A 20,498-nucleotide genomic window follows, 5' to 3' on the forward strand; every position below is an offset into this window, starting at 1 on the left:
TCCCAGACCAGCCGGCGGCCCTCAGCTGATCGCGGACACCCTAAAGGAGCCCGGTGGAGATCCGCTGAGCCTGGCTTAGGCAAGCATAACTGTCTAACTGACCCCGAGGGGCACGAGAAATCGTGAATGTCTGTTAGTCGATACCGCCACGATTGGGGGTTTGATTTGCAGCGATATTGTGGTCACCATGGGTGACGAAGGGTACAGCGGAGAATAAAAAGGTGAGAGAGGCAGAGCAGAAGGGTGTTTGGAAAGAGCCACCGCCCTGAGCCCTATTGTACCGTTCCCCTGGCATTAGAAAGGGACAGACAGCTCTCTCTCTCTCTTAGACTGCCACACCCCGGGAAGGGAGGGTGAGGGGGCTGCTGCTGACTGTGTGTGTCCTGCAGTCACCGGGCAACAACCCAGAGGCTGGGGAAGACAGAGCCTCGGGGGCAGGGAGGGACTGGCGGAGCTGGGGTGGCCTCAGTCTGTGCCCATTGGGGGACAATGGGGAAAACCAAGTCCTGTGTTCCACACCACTTCGAGTGAAGGCAGAGGGACTGAGCTGTGAATAGCAGGCTGAAGAACTTTGAAATGTCAGGGCAGAACACACTGCACGCTGGAGTCCCTTCTGGAATATTCTGCTCCCTGGTCTGGGCCCCACCCTGCCCTGGGCCTACTGTTCTCCCACACAGCATCTCTTGCCTCCTCAGCCATTTCTTTATTTTCGTATCTTTAAAAATGTGGTGGGCGCCTGGGTGGCTCAGTGGGTTGGGCCTCTGCCTTCGGCTCAGGTCATGATCTGAGGGTCCTGGGATGGAGCCCCGCATCGGGCTCTCTGCTCAGTAGGGAGCCTGCTCCCCCCGCCTCTATCTCTGCCTGCCTCTCTGCCTACTTGTGATCTCTCTCTTCTCTGTCAAATGAATAAATAAGCTCTTTAAAAAAAATTGTGGTAAAATATGTCCAATATAAAATGTACCCTTTTGACTATTTTCAGTGTCTGATTCGGGGATTCACAGTGTTGTACGATGATCACTGCCATTTCTGGAACTTTTCATCACCCCAGACGGAAATTTCATACCCGTTAGACAGTAACTCCCGATTCCTTCTTTCTCCCAGCCCCTCGGGGACCTCGGTTCTACTTCCTGTTGCATGAATTCGCCCATGCTCAGTACCTCATGGAAGTGGGGTCATAAATCTGTTCGTTTGTGTCTCTTGGCTCTTTCTTGTCAAAAGCAAGGCTTCTGTTGTTAGACATCTGAAAAGCAGCCCACCAGGAATATGCCATTTCTTTACGTTTTTATCATTTATTCATTTAAGTAATCTCTACACCCACTGTGGGGCTCAAACTCCCAACCCCAGGATTAAGAGTGATAGTCTTCTGGCTGAGCCAGCCAGGAACCCATCAACACCAAACGTTTTGTTTTTAGACCTCTGAAAACATCCCATCAGGGATCTACACTTTCTTTAATACCCATTTCCCCCTCGGATGGCCCCCTATAAGAGCTGGGCTGTATGACCGTGACCTTGGGGTATGGGTGTCCCTGTCCTCATCAGATCTCCCCACAAAACAAAACAAATCCCTCCTCCTGACCAAGCTCCTGAATAGGGGCCATGAGGACACCCACCCTGCATTTTCCTTTCCACCTCGCAAGTCCAGCCGGTCTTCTTACGCACTCTGAGCTGCAGGTTTGCTCTCACTCCAGTGGGATGGGGAAGCCGAGGTGCACTGAAGGCACTATGGGCCTCAGGTTTGTCTCACCAAGCCCCAGAGGACAAGGTCCATATTCCTGGAGTGGCCCCAAGGTGTCCCACTCAGTTTTAGGTCAAAAGCTTAAAAGATAAATACTACTTTAAGAGCAGAGGCCCCCCGCCCCCAGAGCGCCTGGGTGGCTCAGTGGGTTAAGCCTCTGCCTTCAGCTCAGGTCCTGGGATCAAGCCCCGCATCAGGCTCTCTGTTCTCCCGGGAGCCTGCTTCCCCCTCTCTCTCTGCCTGCCTCTCTGCCTACTTGTGATCTCTGTCTGTCAAATAAATAAATAAATAAATAAATCCTTAAAAAAAAAGAAAGAGCAGAGACCCCTGGCTTGAGGCAAGTTGTGATCAGACCGGTCCTAAGGGGCCAGACCAGTCCAGTGGAGACCGAAGTCTGCCAGCCGACTGTTTGCACAGGTGGGTGAGGTAAAGAGGATGAGGAGGGAAATGTAGAATCTTGCTAAGCCCCCCACCCCAGCACTGCCACCCACCCCCACTGTACACATGCTCACACACACGCACGCATGCTTGCTCACACACACACACACACACACACACACACACACACGCCTCAGGGCCTCATGTTTTTCAAGCCCGAGAGATGAGGGCTGCTCCAGACATAAGTCAAAGGAAGTATTTTTCAGAAGACTCTGGGGGCCATCAGCAGTGGGATCAAAAATGAAACTGATAGGGACGGGGGTCTGTTTCTCTCCCTTTTTTGAGAACTTAGCACTGTTCTGGTCTTTTGGCAAGTTAGGGACAGCACCCGGGGGCCAGTGGACAGGACACTGGTGGCGCTTGAGGTGGGGAGGTTGCCTTGAGAGACTGTGGGTACCCAAGGGGGCAGGGGAATTGGGGAGGGAGAACGGGAAGTGGCAGGGAAGGGGAAGGACGGTCAGCCCGTTATCGTGTGTGACTCCCCCGGGGGCTCTCAGGTTGTCTTTGATCAACTTTGCCCACAGACGGGGCACCAGACAGGAAATTCCACCCTGTCCTAGGCATGGAATTTATTTTTATCCTGTGGCAAAGCGGATTCTCCATTATCAGGAATCCCCTATGTGCCTTTCCTCCATGATCTTCCCCAGAACCCCTGGTCAGGCAAGTCGATTGCCGCCGGCGTTGAGGTCTGCAGAGCGTGCGGACGTGGTCCTGGGCAGGAGCTGGGGAACGCCTTGAATCCCTGTCCTCCTGTCTTTAAAATGGGCAATGGGGCGCCTGTGTGGCTCAGTTGGTTAAATCTCTGCCCAGGGTCTTGGGATCGAGCCCCACATCGGGCTCTCTGCTCAGCGGGGAGCCTGCTTCCTCCTCTCCCTCTGTTCCTCCTGCTCATGCTCACACTCTCCCTCTCAAATAAATGAATAATATATTTTAAAAAATAAAATATTTTTAAAAAAATAAAATAAAATAGACAATAATCCTTCATAGGTTTGTTTTAATAATTAAATGGGGAAAAGGTGTATATATATATATACACATATATTTATATTCACCCTATGTTTATGTACATATGTCTAAGTACACATACCATGTATATGTATGTATGTACACAGGGTGCTCAGCACAGTACGGAGCACATGATAAGCAGTAACTATTACTATTATTATTATCCTTATCCATGATGGCTCTCCATAGTGGTTGGCTCTATGTGGCAGGAGATGGGAAAAAATGGAATGTGGCCATAACGGAAAGTGACTTTGACATCTCTTAGCACTTGCATATCCAGGTGCACGTGGAACACACAGGCACCCTGGAAGTCCCCATTCAGGGGTCTTCAGTGTCAGGACAGGACACATTACATTCTCCAGATGCGCATAAGCACCAGTCTCAAATGGTACTCTGTACTCAAGCAACTGGTCCTTTCTCAGGTTGGTTCACTTTCCTGGATCTCCACGACGGTTCAAATGCTTTTACTCCCTCCAAACCCTTTCCCCCTTGTCTGGCCTCCCCACTCCTAGGTAGAGGGGCCGTAGCTCTTGCTGAAGGGGAAGTAGAAGCTGTCAGATGAGAACTTCCCCTTCCCATCTCATCCACAGAAACCAGCTCGCACTGGCAGCTCTCTCCCGTCCTTCTACAGCTGAGGGCTGCCTCCTCTCCAGCTAACATTCAGCCCTCCTTCTCTGCTCACTTGGATTCTAGCTCCTCCTGCCGCCTCAGGAACCTGACCACATCTCTCTCTTGGTTATCTGACTCCTCTCTTTCAACTGGCTTTAAACACCCTCAAGTCTTCCTTAACAACAACAAAACAGAAACAAGAAAACGCTGAACTTGACTTCTTTCTTCATCCCGTCGTCCGGAGCTGCCTCCCCAGAACCACCAACATGGCCTCCGACAAGCCAGAGCTACTGCCTCTTGATGCCGCCGGCCATTGGGAGCACAGCAAGGAGTGGTTTTCAGAGCAAGGAAGACAAGCTTGGGATGCGTCAGGAATTGGAAGTTTGCTTTGAGGTGAGTCTTTGCGTGTGGGAATCTCGGACTGGGTCACCAGCACGATACCACAGGGACAGCAGGGGAGGTATTCACAGCATCTTCAGGCACAAGCAGTAAGTGCTTTTCTCTGAAGAGTTGAAGGGTCTTTGGGGAAGTTTCTGTAGTGAACAATCACAGTATTTGCTTGGGAGGACAATCCCAAAAGAGTCAAGAAAGGCTAATGGAGAGAGTGGAATAGCCACCGGCTAACTGGGCAGTCAGTGGTGGTTTCCCTTCTCTGCCTCCGGGCTGATTGTGGGCTAGAAGGTCTTGGTTCTCAGCCTCGAGCTTCAGCTCTTGCTCCTTCCTTCCATGACTCAACCTTTCAAGAATTTTCTCTGCTTGCCGATGCCATCTTCTCGCCTCCTTCTCGCACCTCCTCCCTCCCTCCTGACCTCAGGCACCTTCTACAGCAGTGCCCATCCTCAGCAACCGTGGTGTCCTCTGACTGGTTGGTATTTTGCAAGCCTCATCACACACGGCCTCTCAGGGCCTGGGTCTCCTGCTCCTCGGAGCCCGTGAGACTACGCGCCCCGGGAGTCCAGCTCCCTCTCTCTCACCGCTCTTTCTTTTCTTGGCAGACTCATTCTAGTCTACCCAGGTATTAAACATGATGGTCCCACAAAGCCTGGGCCTGGGGCGTCCCCCACCCTCTAGGCCTGCTCCTGTGGCAATCCCAGGCCTTCCCGTTGCCCCCACTACCATCTCCAGCCCCACCCACCTCTGGAGCTCCACGTCTACCTGGCATCGCCACTGCCTTTCTCCAAGCCTTTGTGAGCCAAGATTTCCGTAGACGTGAAGTTAGCACTGGGACAGACAAACCCCCGAATCTCAGGGGTTCAGCATTGTAAAAGCTTACTTTTCTCCGATATGTGGGTCCAGAGCGGAGTTCCTGGTCTGCGGCTTGTCTCTCCCACACGATGAATCAAAGGTCCCGGTTCCTCCCATCGCTGGCTCCGCCACCTGCTGTAGCCTCAGAGTCCTCTGCCTTTACCAAGTGGCTAAGGTAGGGGAGGGACGAAATGCTTTCCCTCTGCCTTCCTATATTTAATAGCTGGGTCTAGGAGACAAAATGACAACAGGCAGATTAATAGGAGAAAAGGATACAAGAGCATTCATTTTTTACTATTACATGCCTGGGGGCATCACAGGAAAAAACAAAGTGAATACCCCCCTCCCCCGCCGCCCAAGATGGTGAGAATTGAGAGCTTATATACTGTCTGATAGGGGAAGGGGCGGGGAGGTAAAGATAACCCAGGAAAGAGGAAATGATTTTTAGGAAGGACGAGGAGGGACAGACAGTGTGTGACAAATTTGTCGGGCTGTGGCGCTGGCTTCCAGTCTCCTCTCCTGCGGTGAGAGTCAATCTTCCTCATTGATGAAACTCCCCAGGACGGTAGTCTATGGCAACCGGCCTCTAGCTCCTTTCGGAGGATCCGACTTAAGGCAGGTAAGGAGAATGCAGAGAAAGACTCCCACTGCATTTGCTGTTGTTCTAGTACCTTCAGCTCAAAATAACCAGTACGCCAAAGCAGCCCATATTGGGGTGGCATGTCCTAAGTTCCTTCAGGAGAGAAAAGGAGAGTATAAAAGCTACACCTGAGTTTTGAAAGCTTTGGCCTGGGAAATGATATTGCTTCAACTTGTGTTCCATTGACAAAACAAACAGACAAAATCAGTCACGTGGTTATTATGGGTTGGATTGTTGCCTACCATCCCCCAAATAGGTATGTTCAAATCCTAATGAGAACTACCTGTGAATGTGACCTTATTTGGAAATAGAGTCTTTGTAGATGTAATCCAGTTACAATGAGATCACACTGACTTAGGATGGGTCCTAATCACATGACCCTTACAAGATGGTAGAAAGTTGGGCATGCAGATATATACAGAAGGAAGGTGACCCAGTGAAGTGTGTGAGACACAGGAGAGAATGTTCCTGAAGACAGGGACAGAGATTGGAATGATCCACCTATAAATCAAGCCACATCAAAGATTGCCTGCAACCATCAGAAGCTGAGAGAAAGCTGTGGAACAGATTTTCTCTTAGAGCCTCTGGAAAGACCTGACCCAGCTGCCACCTTCTATTTGGACTTCCAGCCTCCAGAACTATGAGAGAATAAATGTCTGTCAAGTCATTCACTTTGTGGTACTTTGTTACAGCAGCCACAGAAAACCAATATACTTGGCTACACCTGGTTCCAAAAAGAAACACAGTCTCACATTTTGGTGAAAACTCCATCCTACTGAAGGGTTTCTGTCACAAGATGGAAGTCTGAACTCACCCTCTTCCCTCCCACTCTTTGACCTCTTTGGGTGTTTCTTACCTTAGTGTAGACATTGCCCTCCTTGTAGGCTAGAAACTTGGGTTTGAGCATGACCTCTTCTTCTTCCTCTCCTCCCATATCCATTGCCAGGTCCTAAATATCTCTGGGGTCTACCACTTCTCTCTGTCTCCATCACCACCCACTCCCCAAGCTGACTCCCCATGTCCTGATCACTGCAGAAGCCTCCTGACTGGTCTACCCTTGCCAGTGCTTATTTCTTGTTGACCTTCTCCTGAGATTCCTGCCTGAATTCAGTTTCCAAATCTCAAATCCGCTTATGTCATCATCCTATTTAAATGAGTTAAAGATGTTCTATTGTCCAGAGGATAAAGATAAGTTTCTCATGGCCAACAAGGCCTTTCATAGTCGGGTTTTGAAGGTTCATTTGCTGTGTCAATTTGACTGGGCCATAAGATGCCCAGACATTTGGCCAAATGTTGCTCTAGGTGTGTTTGTGAGGGTGTTTCATTTGAATTGGTAGACTAAGGCAGATTCCCCTTTCTAATGATGCTGGATCTCATCCAATCAATTGAAGAGCTGAATTGAACAAAAAGGCTGAGTAAGAGGGAAATCCTCCTGCCTGGTAGTCTGAGCTGTTACAGTCTCAAATGGAAAGATCCATTCTTCTTGGGTCTTGAGCCTGGTGGCTTTCAGACTAGAGTTTACACCTTCGGCTCTCCTAGCTCTCAGGTTTTTGGGCTTGGACTAGAAACACACCATTAACTCTCCTGGGTTTCCAGCTTGTTGACTGCAGATCTGGGGACATCTCAGCCTCCGCAGTCATATAAGCCTATCCATTCATCCATCCATCCATCCATCCATCCATCCATCCTCCCTTCTTTCCTTCCTCTTGGTTCTGTTCCTCTGGAGAACCCTGACTAATACACTGACTCTATCTATCTCTCTGGTCTCATCCAGAACCACACATCACACTCCCTCCTGATGTTGGGGCTTTGCATGTGCTCTCCTCTTAGAAAATCTCTTCCTCTCCTCTTGCTCATTTTACTGCTATTCATTTTTCCTCTCGGATCAAGCATTGCTTCTTCTTCTCTAATTTCCTTGACTAAGTCAAAGCCCTCAACTAGATTCCCATTAACACATCATGAACCCCTCCACTGTAGGACTTGTCAAAGTTATGCAGCCATTTGACTGTTTGTCTTCTCTATAGCCTGTGAGCTTCACCAAGATAGTCACCATGTCTGTAGTAACTACACCTCACTATTGTGCCCCAGCACCTAGCACAGTGCCTGGCCAAAAGAATGTGTGGATTGATTCTTGTCGCCATTTTGGGGGAATGTCTGTTTGGAACTCATGCCAGGAATGAGCAGAGCAGTGATAGACAGTTATCCCTGTCCTGGGTTGGGGAAGGGGTAAGAGACAGGTGAAGAATAGGTATCTTCCATGCAGGGGTTTCTCTGTGGGGACTTGTCACCTCCACAGCAAGGGCAGCCAGTCAGAATGGAGGCAGAAGGGAGGCCAGGAGCAAGTCAAGACAAATGCTACACAATTGCTCCAAGGACACTAATAGACCTCAGAGCATCATTGGAAAAAGCCTTCTGAAATTACTCATTTTCTCTCTTTAAGGCTTACTATGGACAAGATTGCTGTGTCCCCCCCAAATTCATATATTGAAACCCTAAATCAACAATACAATGTTGGAGTTGGAGCCTTTGAGGCTAACTGGGTCATGAACGGGAGCCCCCATGAGGGGATTAGTGTCCTTATAAGAAGAAACACAATAGAGGCGCCTGGATGGTTCGGTCAATTAAGCATCCAACTCTTGATTTCAGCTCAGGTCATGGTCTCAGTGTCCTGAGATCGAGTCCTCTGTCGGGCTCTACGCTGAGCACTGAGAGTGGAGCCTGCTTGAGGTTCTCCCTCTTCCTTTGTCCTTTCCCACCGTCCCCTCACCTGCACAGTCTCTCTCTCTCTTTCAAAAAAACAAAAACAGGGCGCCTGGGTGGCTCAGTGGTTAGGCCGCTGCCTTCGGCTCGGGTCATGATCTCAGGGTCCTGGGATCGAGTCCCGCATCGGGCTCTCTGCTCAGCGGGGAGCCTGCTTCCTCCTCTCTCTCTCTGCCTGCCTCTCTGCCTACTTGTGATTTCTCTCTGTCAAATAAATAAATAAAATCTTTAAAAAAACAAAAACAAAAACAAAAACCCACAAGAGAACTTGCCCCTCTCTTTGCCCTCTGCCATGTGAAGGTACCATGAGGAGAGAGCCATCTGCACACCAGAAAAGAGGGCCCTCACCAGTCACCAGCTCTGCACGTGCCTTGATCTGGGACTTCCCTGCCTCCTGAACTGAGAAAGCAACATCTGTTGTTTAAGCCGTCCAGTCTGCAGTGTTTTTGTTATAGCAGCCGAAGCAGACTAAGACAAACCTGGATTTTAATTCTTGAAAATGCCAGAAGGCATTTGCTGCCCAAAGAGACTGGTATAGTTGATGGCTCAGTAAACGATAGTGTTTCAGGTCAAAGTGGAAATGAAGGGGTGTCTTCAGAAGAAAGATTTCTTTTTCTTTCTTTCTTTCTTTCTTTCTTTCTCTTTTTAAAATATTTTGTTTATTTATTTGACAGACAGAAATCACAAGTAGGCAGAGAGGCAGGCGGGGGGGGGCAGGGGGAGGCAGGCTACCTGCTGAGCAGAGAGCCCGATGCGGGACTCAATCCCAGGACCCTGGGATCATGACCTGAGCCGAAGGCAGAGGCTTAACCCACTGAGCCACCCAGGCGCCCCTGGAGACTGATTTCTCATCCTGCATATGACTTGGCCCTCACTGCCAGACCGGAGGAGGCATCCCCCACGTGCCTTCTCCCGGGAGCTACTGCTACCGGACCATGAGTGAGAGCAACTGTGGGTCCGGCTCCACCTATAGACTTTACTGTTCATTGTCTGCCGGGCCCCTCACCACCTCCAGAGGGAAAAAGGCGGTGCCAACCCCATTTCACAGCTGAGGTCTAAAGCTTGGGAAGGTCCCTGCACTGGCAGGCTCACTCGCTGGGGAGGGACAGAGAGCATCTGCCGTGTGAACTCGCCCCTCTAACATCAGAGCCTTTCTTTGAACCACTCTTGGATGTTGCAACCCAAGGTACAGCTTGTGAGGGCGGTGGTTGTGTAAATAAGGTTTAGAATCTTTACCAAAACAATAGCCTCATTATATTTCACTAGGGGAGAGAAGCCATGTGAGAGGGCTGTGCTGTTACTGTAATATATGCACGCGTGTGCTCATGCACAACTGGAGGGAAACATGCTTTCCAGAGCCTTGCTACTAAGAACACGAGGAATGTAACTGGTGGTCCAGCAACACAGGCTCCCTAGAATCTCGAGTGCCCTCCTAGATGTAGCGACTCAGCATCTGCTTTTTTGCAAGCTCCCATGCGTGTTGCCTCTTGAGCAGCCCTGCCAGCATTAGCCTGGCCTCACCTGTTCCCTGCGACGACCCCGCACACTCACAGCTGCAACTCTCAAACTTCTGAATGTAACAAAACGGCTGGGGAACTCATCGCAAATATGGATTCCTGCGTCTCAGTCTTGGAGAGTCTAGAATTCCCAGGCTTTTTCATTTCTAAAAGGCATGCCGGGTGATTCTGAGCCATCTGGTCCTACTAGAACACCATACTTGGACCAGCACGCATCAGATCTTTAGTTTTCCTGCAGAAAATGTGTCCTTAAGAGTAACTGGGCTCAGCAAAAGTCTAGATCTTGTCTTAATTGGAATTGAGAGAACGGTTTCAGTTTGGGAAAGTCTGCATAATAAATACCCAGTTTTCCTCCTCCTCTGCCTCTCTATTCGTGCCTGATTCCTATTCAGTTCTCAGCAGCTGGGACTCATGCTTTGATTTAGAACTGGAGTGGAGACTTCCTGAGAGTCATTTTGATTATTCTGCAAAAAATAAAAAGCTTGCGCTGTCTCTTTCGGGATGGTTTTTAGATCACACGGGGAGACAAAATTGCTGTGGCACATGGGCACTGGGAATCCTGCAGAGCGAAAAAGCGGTCTCAAAAGTGAGACCTCAGGGACTCCAGTGACCAGACAGCTCCAGAAAATCCCTACCGCCGAAGGGTGATTGGGAATTAAGGGGACTTCCCAAACTTGGGATGGCCAGAGGTCTCGGTGAAATTGACACTGTGGGATGCTCGATGTGCTGAGGGAGGTTCTCTGTGTTCAGGGGCTGTGAGGGGGTGTGTGTGCGCTAAGTGCTGAGGAAGCCTGGAAAGAGAGAGGGGGACCCTGTGACGGTCTGGAAGCAGGAGGCCCTTTGCTGGCGCAGAAGGACGGGCGGCAGGCAGCCAAGGACCAGTTTTGAGGCTCGGATGGGGCAGGAGATCCCAGATGTGAAGCAGAGGTGCAGCTAGACAGGAAGGAGGAAATGCAGGCTATGGGTTGACTGCAGGGGGTGGGACAGCCTGGAGGGGTGGTGACAAAGGGAAGAGGAAAGCAAGCCTGCCTGCCTTCCCTCCCTCCTTCTGTTTCTGCCCTGCCCCTCTTTTCAGTATATGGGCTGCCCAGAAAGCAAACCCTTCCCGAGAGCAGGAGATTAGGGGCTGGAGGTGGGCTGGGGGAGAAGGAACACAGAATAATCTAGGACCTCAGGAGACCCACCTGGTTGCTGGCAGCAGTGCTGGGTAGAGGGCAGGAAGCCTACCCTCCACAGAGCCTGTTTGGATTTGGGTCTGATGTGTGTAGAAACTGAGTGGATGTGTGAACCACCTTGGCTTGGGGGCATGTCATGTCCACTCTGAGGGTTATGGGCTGGACTGTGTGCCCCCTAACGTCCCGTGTGGAAGCCCTAACCCTCAGGGTCGGAAAGCAACCCTGTTTGGAGATGGGGCCTTTAAAGGGGCAGGGAGGGTCAACAAGGCTCATGTGGGAGAGAACGCATCCATCTGCTGTCCTTACAAGAGGGGATTCACACCCACAGAGAGAGGTCGGGGATGCGCAGGCGCAGAGGAACGGAAGAGGCAGCAGGAGAGACCCCAGGGGAAGCCAAGCCTGCCGACACCTCCACCTGGGGCTTCCAGCCTCCAGAACTGTGAGAAACTGAGTGTCTGTTGTTGCAGGGTTGGGGGGCTGGGGCTGCGCTGGGGTTCACCTGCGACATTCGGCGTGTCCTGGGGAGGTCTGCTGGGCAGTGGGGGGGGGGGTGCAGAGAGGGAGGAGTAGGCTGAGAACCCAGCCCCTCCTCCCGCCGGGAGCACTGGCTGCTGAGCAGTTCCCTAGGTGGGGCCGGGGTTCTTCAGGTGAGTGGTGAGCGGCCCCACAGTGTTTGCACCTGGGCTCTCCTGTAGACACGGGGCTGAGGGCTGGCGGCGCATGCACCCTGTGACTTGTGAGGCTCTGTGCTAATGCAGCTGGGGGGCTGGGTGGCGGAGGTCCCCACTCTCTAGGCCGTTTGTCACAACACCCTTCCCCAGAGTGGGGGTTGTTGCCAGGGCTCAGTAAGGGCCCAGGCTAGCAGGCCATGCAGCCTGGCCCATGCTGGCTGCTCGAAGCTTCCTGGTCCTGCACCTGGGAAACCTCTGGGAGGGAGGAGGTAGGGGGAGAGAAGTCGCCTGGCAGGGTGACCTCTGTGAGGACCCGGGTCCAGGTGAGTTCGGCCGGAGCCATGGTACTCCCCTCTTGTGGTGGGGAGGGTGTGGGGGAAGCCGACAGGAGGGCCTTATGGTATCCCCTGGATCCTGCATTCAGCACTTGGGGGTCCTTTGGACTAAAGGCAGCAGCGAGGCCTCCAGGGCCATTCACAGGCCCGCAGGTGCAGGAGCTGCCTCCTCCCTGCGGCCATCATCGGGTCTCCAGGCTGCAGCCCTGTGGACCCAGCCACGGGGATGAGAGGGAGTGTCGCCTCCTGGGGGGTGAGAGTTCCTGGGGGGATGGGTACTGTGAGTAAGTGCAATACCACTGCCTCCCCCTGGAAAGGTGGAACCCTCAGGGCTCGCTCCTGGCCGACAGCAGGTGTGACTGTGCCCTGTGACCCAGGTGGGGCAGACAGGATGGCAGACTCAGTGCCCCCACCCCCGCACCCACTCCCCTGCCGCTGGCACCTGCCTCACATCACCGTGTGCCAGTGGAGGATTTCTGGGTCATGAGAAAATGACAGCAAATGCTGCTTGTGTGTGTGTGTGTGTGTGTGTGTGTGTGTGTGTGTGTGTATAACCTTATCTGTGAGTGTGACTTTGTCCATGTGTCTGTCTATGTGCGTGTATCTGAGTGTGTGGAGGCAGAGGGAGCCTCCGGTCCCAGCAGAGGACCCAGCTGGTCTGGCTGGCAGGAGGAGGGGGCTTAGCCGCTGACCTTGGGTGGGTGAACAGGTGCCCAGGCTGGGCCCTGGGCCCAGACCATCCCCAGAGGGCTGTGGTCTGTGTCTCCCCTCCAGAGTGAAATGGCTGAGGCACTCCCTCAGGCACTCCCTGAGAGCATGGGGGCTGCTGCTTCATTGTTAGCCATGTGGCCCCCGCTGCTCATCACCGCAGCTGTCCTAGGGCTCGGGGCCATAGCTTCTCACCAACTGCCTGGCCCCTTGGAGCTCCTGGAGTTGTACTCTAAAAACTTAGGGTGTCCTGCCTGGGCTGGAGTCCCTTGTGGCATGAACAGCAGCATTGTCCCATCAGGCCCGAGGAGTACGTTTGGGAGGTGGACAGAGTGCTCCCCAACTCACCCCAGGGCACCCTCGTAGGACTAGGGACTGGAAGGCCTGGAACACAGGATTTAAAAAAAAAAAAAAAATTGATTTAGAGAGAGTCGTTCCGGCAGATGCCATCAGGCTCTCTCGAGGACCCACTGGAATTTTTTTTTTTTGGTCAACTTTTAAGATTGTTCAAAACTGGGTGCCTAGGTGGCTCAGTGGGTTAAAACCTCTGCCTTCAGCTCAGGTCATGATTCCAGGATCCTGGGATCCAGCCCCGAATCAGGCTCTCTGCTCCGTGGAGAGCCTGCTTTCTCCTCTCTCTCTGCCTGCCTCTCTGCCTACTTGAGATCTCTGTCAAATAAATAATTAAAATCTTAAAAAAAAAAAAAAAAAAGATTGTTCAAAACCCCTCAGTGGGGAATGACCAAGAACTTTACCGTTCCAAAGGAATGCCCATGTGGTGGGGAGGGGGTCTGGATACCACCAGCACCTTGAGGAGGGCTGTTTTTAGGGTCAGATTCACTTTTTTTTTTTTTTTTTTAAATGGTGTGTGATCCTCTTGACTGTTCTCACTCATTCTTGTTGGTTTTAAGGGACAATTTCCACTGTTTCCAGAATGATTTGGAAATCTAGAATGCTTATTTTCCCACTTGCTCACGCTTGATGAAACTCCGTGTTCCCATCTGCGAGGTGGGGGAGCCGGCTGGGGGGGTCACACTTGCAATGGGGGGGCAATTAAAGCTGAGTTCGGCAAGGAAATAATTTTTGGAGGTGTGGACAGGTTAAGGGACCAAGGAGGCCAAGAGCCCTCAGGGTCCCTTGGGTGGGGGGGGCAGGGGTTGAGCTGTGGCACCACAGAGCTGGACATCTTTGTCCTCCTGCTCTTATTCACCCTTGGCAGAGCCGAAGCGGCAGCTGGAGGGTAAGGGAGCTGGGGTGGTGCGGTCCATGGGGTCAGAGCTGAGCAAGATCTGAGTGGAGACCTGATAGATCATTCACCTGATGGGGTGTTTGCTCTGTGATGATGGCTTATTAGACTTGACCCACATTTATCTGAATTCTGTGCACTCCGTATGCTGCTGAGTGCTTGCGGATATGGGGGTGCAGACTGTTCCTGCCCTCCTGAGTTTAGAGGGCGAGAGTAGTAGTTAATGACCGTGAAAGTGACTCTGGGCCCACCCGACAAGCCCTGTGTTCTGCAAGTGACATTAGGGGGCTGAGGTGTGAAGTCTCAAGCAGCTCCTATTCCCTAAGCCCTCTCTGCACTCCTCTGCGATCTGGCCCTTCCTGCCAGCCGACTGCCTGTCGGACGTATACTTGGCCTCATCGTAGTGGAAAGTGTGTGTTTGCTGGTCGCATATTTAAAGATTTTTATTTATTTATTTGACAGAGATCACAGGTAGATAGAGAGGCAGGCAGAGAGAGAGGAGGAAGCAGGCTCCCTGCTGAGCAGAGAGCCCAATGCGGGACTCGATTCCAGGACCCTAGGATCATGACCCGAGCTGAAGGCAGAGGCTCCAACCCACTGAGCCACCCAGGTGCCCCTGCTGGTTGCATATTGATGGAGGGCCAGCAGCCAGGGAACATGCCAAGTCGTGAATAACAGGGAATTTGTGATCCTCTTAACACAGTGGAAAACCCATACGTGAGTGATGAGAAGCTGATGGGTCGATATTGGTGGCCACCAACGCTGGCGTGTTTCCCACGTGAACTTCCACTTAGTTGCAAAACCCCTTAGCTCACCTGTGGCAGGAGCATGCTGTCCAAAAAGCTGATGTTCTCCCAGGGCCTGGAGGTGTGTCTTACAACTGCTGTGATGGTTGCCCGTATCCCAGAGGATAAAGCTCTGAAACTTACAGCTCCAGGTCCCTTCTTCCTCCTACCTGGAAAAGGCCGGTGGCCGCTGTGTGGGTGGGGAGAGGGCCCCAGCGAACCTGAGGGGCCATCCAGGCCAGCAAGTCAAGGGGGACAGCTGAGGTCAGTCTAGCTCTGGCCTTCCATGTTCCTAGCTTCTTAGCTTCTCTGTGGTGACCCAGAGTGAGGCAAGAGGACTGGCTGGGCTTTGGAATCAGACCTGGATTTGAATCCTGCCTTTTCTACTTCGTAACTATGAGCTCTTGGGAAAGTACCTTTTCAGAGCCTGTTTCTTCTGCTGTGAAATGAGAGCATAATCCGTAATTTGATGATTTAGGGGTTGCATAAGAACATGGGCTTGGCGTGCCTTGCCACAGGTGTGGTGTGTGATATCTACTTGGCACGTGTGACATCATCCCCACTCTACCTCTCCAGCCAGCAACATCCAAGGGCTTATCTGCCTATCACAGTTCGTGTCTCTGGCTTCTCACCAAGCTGTCCAGCTGCCCTGGGAAGGCGTCCCTGATTTCAACCTGCCAATCTCTTTGGTCTTCACTTCCAGGACCAAAAGATGGCTCAAACTTGGCCTGCTTTGTCATCCGCGTGCCAGGCTGACTCAAGAGCACCAATTACCAGCCAGCTGCCTTGGACTCCTCCTCACCAGGACCATCTGGAGAATCTGGCCTGCCCTGGCACTTCCCTTTCGAGCTTCTCTGCCTTTAGAGCTCCCTCTGGAGATCAGCATCATGGTACCTGGGAAAGGTGCCTTCTACCCACCCCAAGTGGTCCCTCCTCAAGCTCTGGTAGCCCCTTCCTCAGGGACAGGCCCTTGGGGTCCCTGTTGTCACTCACAGAGCCCAAGGTAAGACCTATTTAAAAATGGTAGGTGGACCCCAGTAGAAACACAAAATGGGAGGTTTGCTCATCTGTGAGGTTTCCAAGGTCATAAGTGTACAGCCCTGACCCCCTACTGTTGCAATTCTCCGATACCTACGACGCAGGCCTCTTCTGAACAGTGTCCCTAGTCAACCCTGGATGAGGCCAGGTACCGTGGGCCAGCTCAGATTTACAATATGTGAGCTGTAGGTTTGTCTGGTTTAAAACTTTCTGGCCGTGTGCATCCCGAAATTGTTAGTGGCGGGGGCTATATAATCTGATGTCAAAACTACCTTCCAGGGGTGCCTGGGTGGCTCAGTGGGTTAAAGCCTCTGCCTTCGGCTCAGGTCACGATCCCAGGGTCCTGGGATTGAGCCCCACATTTGCTTTCTGCACAGCAGGGAGCCTGCTTCCCCCTCTTTCTCTCTGCCTGCCTCTCTGCCTACTTCTGATCTCTGTCTGTCAAATAAATAAAAAAAAAAAAACAAAAAAACCCCCAAAAACAAAACCTACCTTCCAGTGAAGGTTGTTTTTGTTTGTTTGTTTGTTTCTTGGGTTTTTTTGGTATTAAAAACCATCTAGAGTCTTTGCATTTCTATTTTAGACAACTCTGGGTGCTTTTTTTTTTTTTTAGCCAAAAACTTTATTTCTTGTGCTTATTCAGAGGAACAATGCCTCTGAGATGTTGAGGTACACAACTCTTCGTGAAGTGTTAGGATGCAGATCCTGCATTCATAGCAAGCCCCCAGTGTTGCTCAGACCACACTTGGAGTAGCAGGATGGTGGTGAGAAATGGCAGAGGCCAGCGCCATTTCTCATGGAGACTCTCATGGAGACTCGCTGGCATGTCTCCATGCCGTGGCCAGCCCTGTGTCTGCGGACTTTGTGGATATCTATTCAGAAGTCTGAGTGGCCTTTTATGGGGTGGGTTCTCTGAGCAAAGCATCACATCCTGCTGGGAGCTCCTTTGGCAGTAACAAGACCATTCCTGTCATCAATTATTTTCTTCTTTTATAGCTTTTCACCTCAGTTGTGCCTCACCGTTGCCCTCTGGAAGCTGTCTTCTAAGTTGGTGTTAACTTGTGACTCAGGACTTAGTCTTCATTTTCTCCCTTCCCAGGCCACCAGCACTCTCCTGCCTGGCCCTGCTGTGACCTGACCAGGGCTATTCTTAACCACACGGTCCTTAGAGATTCCCCCCACCCAGAGGAACTCCGGCCACCCCCCCTCAACACCCCCTTTCTTTGAAGGACTTTCCATATCAAGGACCGATTAACAGGTAACAAACCTACAGGGCTCAAATGTTCTCCAGCAGATGGCTAGGGGGGCAAGGCAGCCTCAGGCTCTGATCTTATGGAGGCAGCCAGAGGCAGGGGCTAGAGGGAGAGGCCACTGCTCAGGCCTGAACCGGAAATGTCTGAGAGTTCGTTCTTCGGCAGCAGGGGCTGTAAACAGTTTTATTCTAGCTGTTGGGGAAACAGAGAAGATAGGACAGAGTAACAAGGAGGACGGAAGGCTCTCCAGTGTTGCCTGCTCCCCCATTGGCAGGGCAGGGCCTGTGGTAGTTTCTGTGCAGTAAGGGACCACCCCAAAATGGGCCAGGTGGGTGGAGACCAGAGAAACCATAGACAGGGAATTTTTAAGTTAAAAACAAGGAAAAAGAACACGAATAGCCTTGCATTTCATGATTCCTGTGTCCACTGAGGTCTACCCCAGGGAGACGGAGGGAAAGTCGTGACCTCTGCTGTCACTGGGCTGGGCCAGGCTCAGGCCCCTGGGGCAGCTACTCTTGGGGGCGGGGGCAACAGACCCTCCCCGGGCAGGGCTGCTGTTCCAGGATAGAGCGGCTGCTGCCATTTCCCCTCCAGGTAGCTGTGGGAGCCGTTCTGCCCGGTTGGTATCCGTCTCTTATTGAAGAATCAAGGCTGACTAGAGGAGAGAAGCCCAGTCTGGGAGAATGACCCAGTTAGTGTGGTCCTGTGGGACGTGCAGTTAGGCAGTAGGCAGGGCTTCCTTCCAGACTTGTGTGCAAGGGGAGAGCTGAAGAAACCGGTCTGAGGAAGCGGGGCTGGTAAGGGGCTGAAATTGCCCCCTGTGGTGGAGGGTGAAAGGGTAAAACCTCAAGGTCTTCTAGAACAGTCTGCCAAGTGGCCTCCTCCTCTCCACATAGGCTCAGGCTCCTTGACTCCTTGTCAAAAGCCCAGGTCGCCCGGGATGCAGGTCACTGGGAGGGCTCTGGTGGTGACCTTCATCCCTACCCTCAGTCTCCTCCTCCTTTACCTTGAGAAAGCTCATGTCAAGGACAAGCTAAAGAAGCCTCCTGACAAAATCTTCCACTCCTAGACCCCTCCCCACAGGCCGAAATAGAGTTTAAAATTAAGTCTTTAAAAAAAAAAAAAATGGACCAACATCTCCCCAAGTTCATACAGACCCCAATACAACTAACCTGATTTTCAGACCCAGGAAGGACCCTGGTGGCACGGGTCACCCACTAGACGTCCCCCTAAACTTGGCAGGACATTCAAGGCAGACGGATGGTGGAGAGCTCTGTGGGCAATTTCTAGATGCCAGTGGCCTTGCTCCTCAGAAATGCTTTCATCTGCCAGGTACTCACCAGGGAGCCGAGCAGGCTGGGAACCTGGGGTGGCTCATCAAATGCAGAAAATGACAGACACCAAGAGAGGAAGGTCAAGGGCATGTTTAGTTCAGGTGATAAGGATGCTCTGAACACTTCATGATTTGTTCCCAGTTTGCCTCAACACCAGGCAGGTGCCCCTTAACTGGGAGTTGATTTTTAGAGATTGTGTTCACCATGGTCCCTGACAAAATCAGTCTTAGAATCGAATCCAGCCAAGGAAAGTCACTGGCTTTAGTATCAAAAGTACAATATTTAGTACCAAATTCAATTCAATCTAGAGCTCTGGAGGAGGAGGATTCTGTTCTCTCCCCAGCGGTTTCTTAAATTCCGCCATCCTGTGTGCCCATCAGCTTCAGTCCAGCTCTGCTAAGCAAAGCTGTGTGTGCTCGGCCTCCCCGGGGCCCCTTCCCCCCGGGTGGGGGGTGGGGAGTGGGAGGGATGGTGGTGGCTCTGAATCAGTGTGCAAGTGGGGATGGCAGATGAAGCAGGCACACAGTCCAAGGGGTGACTGGGACCACACAGGTGTCTACACATACACATACATGTATATAGAAACAAAATATTTTAATTTTCTTTTCACAGGGTCCCAGGCCGCCTCCTATCAGGTGAGCTCCAGCAGGGAGATGTCTTGGGGCCACGTGCCTCGGGACAGGTCGTGGAGGCCGGTGGGGGCGAGTTCTAGCCACAGCTCCGCAGACAGCTGTCCGGGCATCAAGCAGTCCCTGCCTCCTCGGGTGACAGAGCTGCGGCTCCAGATGCCACATGTCCCGGCTGTCAGGCGCCTCCGAACACCTAGCGGGTGGCTGACACCTACTGTGGAGTTTGAGAAAACCTGTGATACGGAGCGAGCACAGTCAATGTGCCTATGACGCACTCTAACGTAGAGTACAGGAATACACACCACGGAGCGCAGCCCCGGCCGCTCCACAGCCAGGAGGTGCCAAGGGCCAACGTCAGCGTGTGCGGGTGCGGGAAGGCACAGGGTGCCACCCGCCACGCCGTTCCCTGTGACCGGCACCGAGAACTTGTCCTTTGTCCCATTGATGGTAGGAGCGGTAACAGAAACTATGGCATTTTCTAAGAGCAGAGGATGTCATGACCCAGAGATTACTTAGAACTAATGACTGAAGGTCAGGCTGCTCTCTGGCGGGCGGGACTGGCTTTGTGGTCCGAGGATGGCTGGCGGGGAATCTCTCAGACACTCACATTCTCACCCAGGGGTGGGGGGAGCACAGGACGGGATGGGAGTGCACTTCCAAGAGTGGACACGAAAACAGATTGGCACACTCTTTTGATACAGCGAGGGTATCTTTTAAAAGCTCTCCCCCAGCTGCTTCAAATTCTCTTCCCCACTCTGTTCTAGAACTTTGCCCTCCTGAGTTGGATCAGGTCTGCAGGGGAGGCCCTGAACCATGCTTTCGAGGTTTGGATGGGCCCGGGGAAGAACCCCAAGGTGGGGACAGTGGGGAACTCTTACCAGGGGAAAGCCAAAAGGCCTTCTGCCACCTTCTGCACAGGTCTCCCCTCCCCTGCTGTGTAATAAACCACTCCCGGCTCATCCTGGCTAGCCAGACCAGGACTCCCTCAAGTCTCCAGTACTGCTTCTACCCAAAAACGTGTTGAGAAGAAAAAAGGTTGGTATGTCGAGTTCTGTTTTTGCATTTCCAGTAGTAAGTGCTGTTCCATGGGCTCAGAGGAAGTGGTCTCTACCCCTCCTAGGGGCCTGTGCTAGGAGCTCTGGATCAGGCGTCTGTAATGGGGCATGACTTCGTGCTCCGGCAGGTGGAGAGCAAACTCCAAGGCCACTAACACTGGGAATTCAAAGGCAATCAGTTCTCGTCTATTCAGCCGGAACTTCTCTTCCAGTTTCTGCAACAGAACGAAAAGAAACGAAGAGCATTTTAGCTTTGAAATCAAATTCCGAGGTTTTTTCCATGTGTAAGCTCTCTATCCCCCTAGCTAATGAGTGTTAGC

At 52.0% G+C, this 20,498-nt stretch overlaps 1 protein-coding gene and 1 long non-coding RNA gene across 3 annotated transcripts in view; one reads left to right on the forward strand and one right to left on the reverse strand.

Annotated features, from left to right (window-relative positions):
• The first annotated feature begins 3,787 nt into the window (after positions 1 to 3,787).
• On the forward strand, positions 3,788 to 17,665 carry LOC116571538. Its single transcript, XR_004277903.1, has 3 exons — positions 3,788 to 4,180; positions 15,573 to 15,872; positions 17,007 to 17,665. It is a non-coding gene; the product is annotated as an uncharacterized LOC116571538 (long non-coding RNA).
• A 1,408-nt stretch (positions 17,666 to 19,073) lies between these two features.
• Positions 19,074 to 20,498, reverse strand: part of CABLES1 (Cdk5 and Abl enzyme substrate 1) — a 110,784-nt gene continuing 109,359 nt past the window's right edge. For both annotated transcript variants that reach the window (XM_032309490.1, XM_032309489.1), the window contains one exon: positions 19,074 to 20,393. In XM_032309490.1, coding sequence (XP_032165381.1) covers positions 20,253 to 20,393 — 141 coding nt within the window. In that variant the 3' untranslated portion in view covers positions 19,074 to 20,252. The remainder of the gene's footprint in view (positions 20,394 to 20,498) is intronic.

The sequence above is a fragment of the Mustela erminea genome, chromosome 13 (genome assembly GCF_009829155.1).
Source record: "Mustela erminea isolate mMusErm1 chromosome 13, mMusErm1.Pri, whole genome shotgun sequence".
Classification (NCBI taxonomy): domain Eukaryota; kingdom Metazoa; phylum Chordata; class Mammalia; order Carnivora; family Mustelidae; genus Mustela; species Mustela erminea.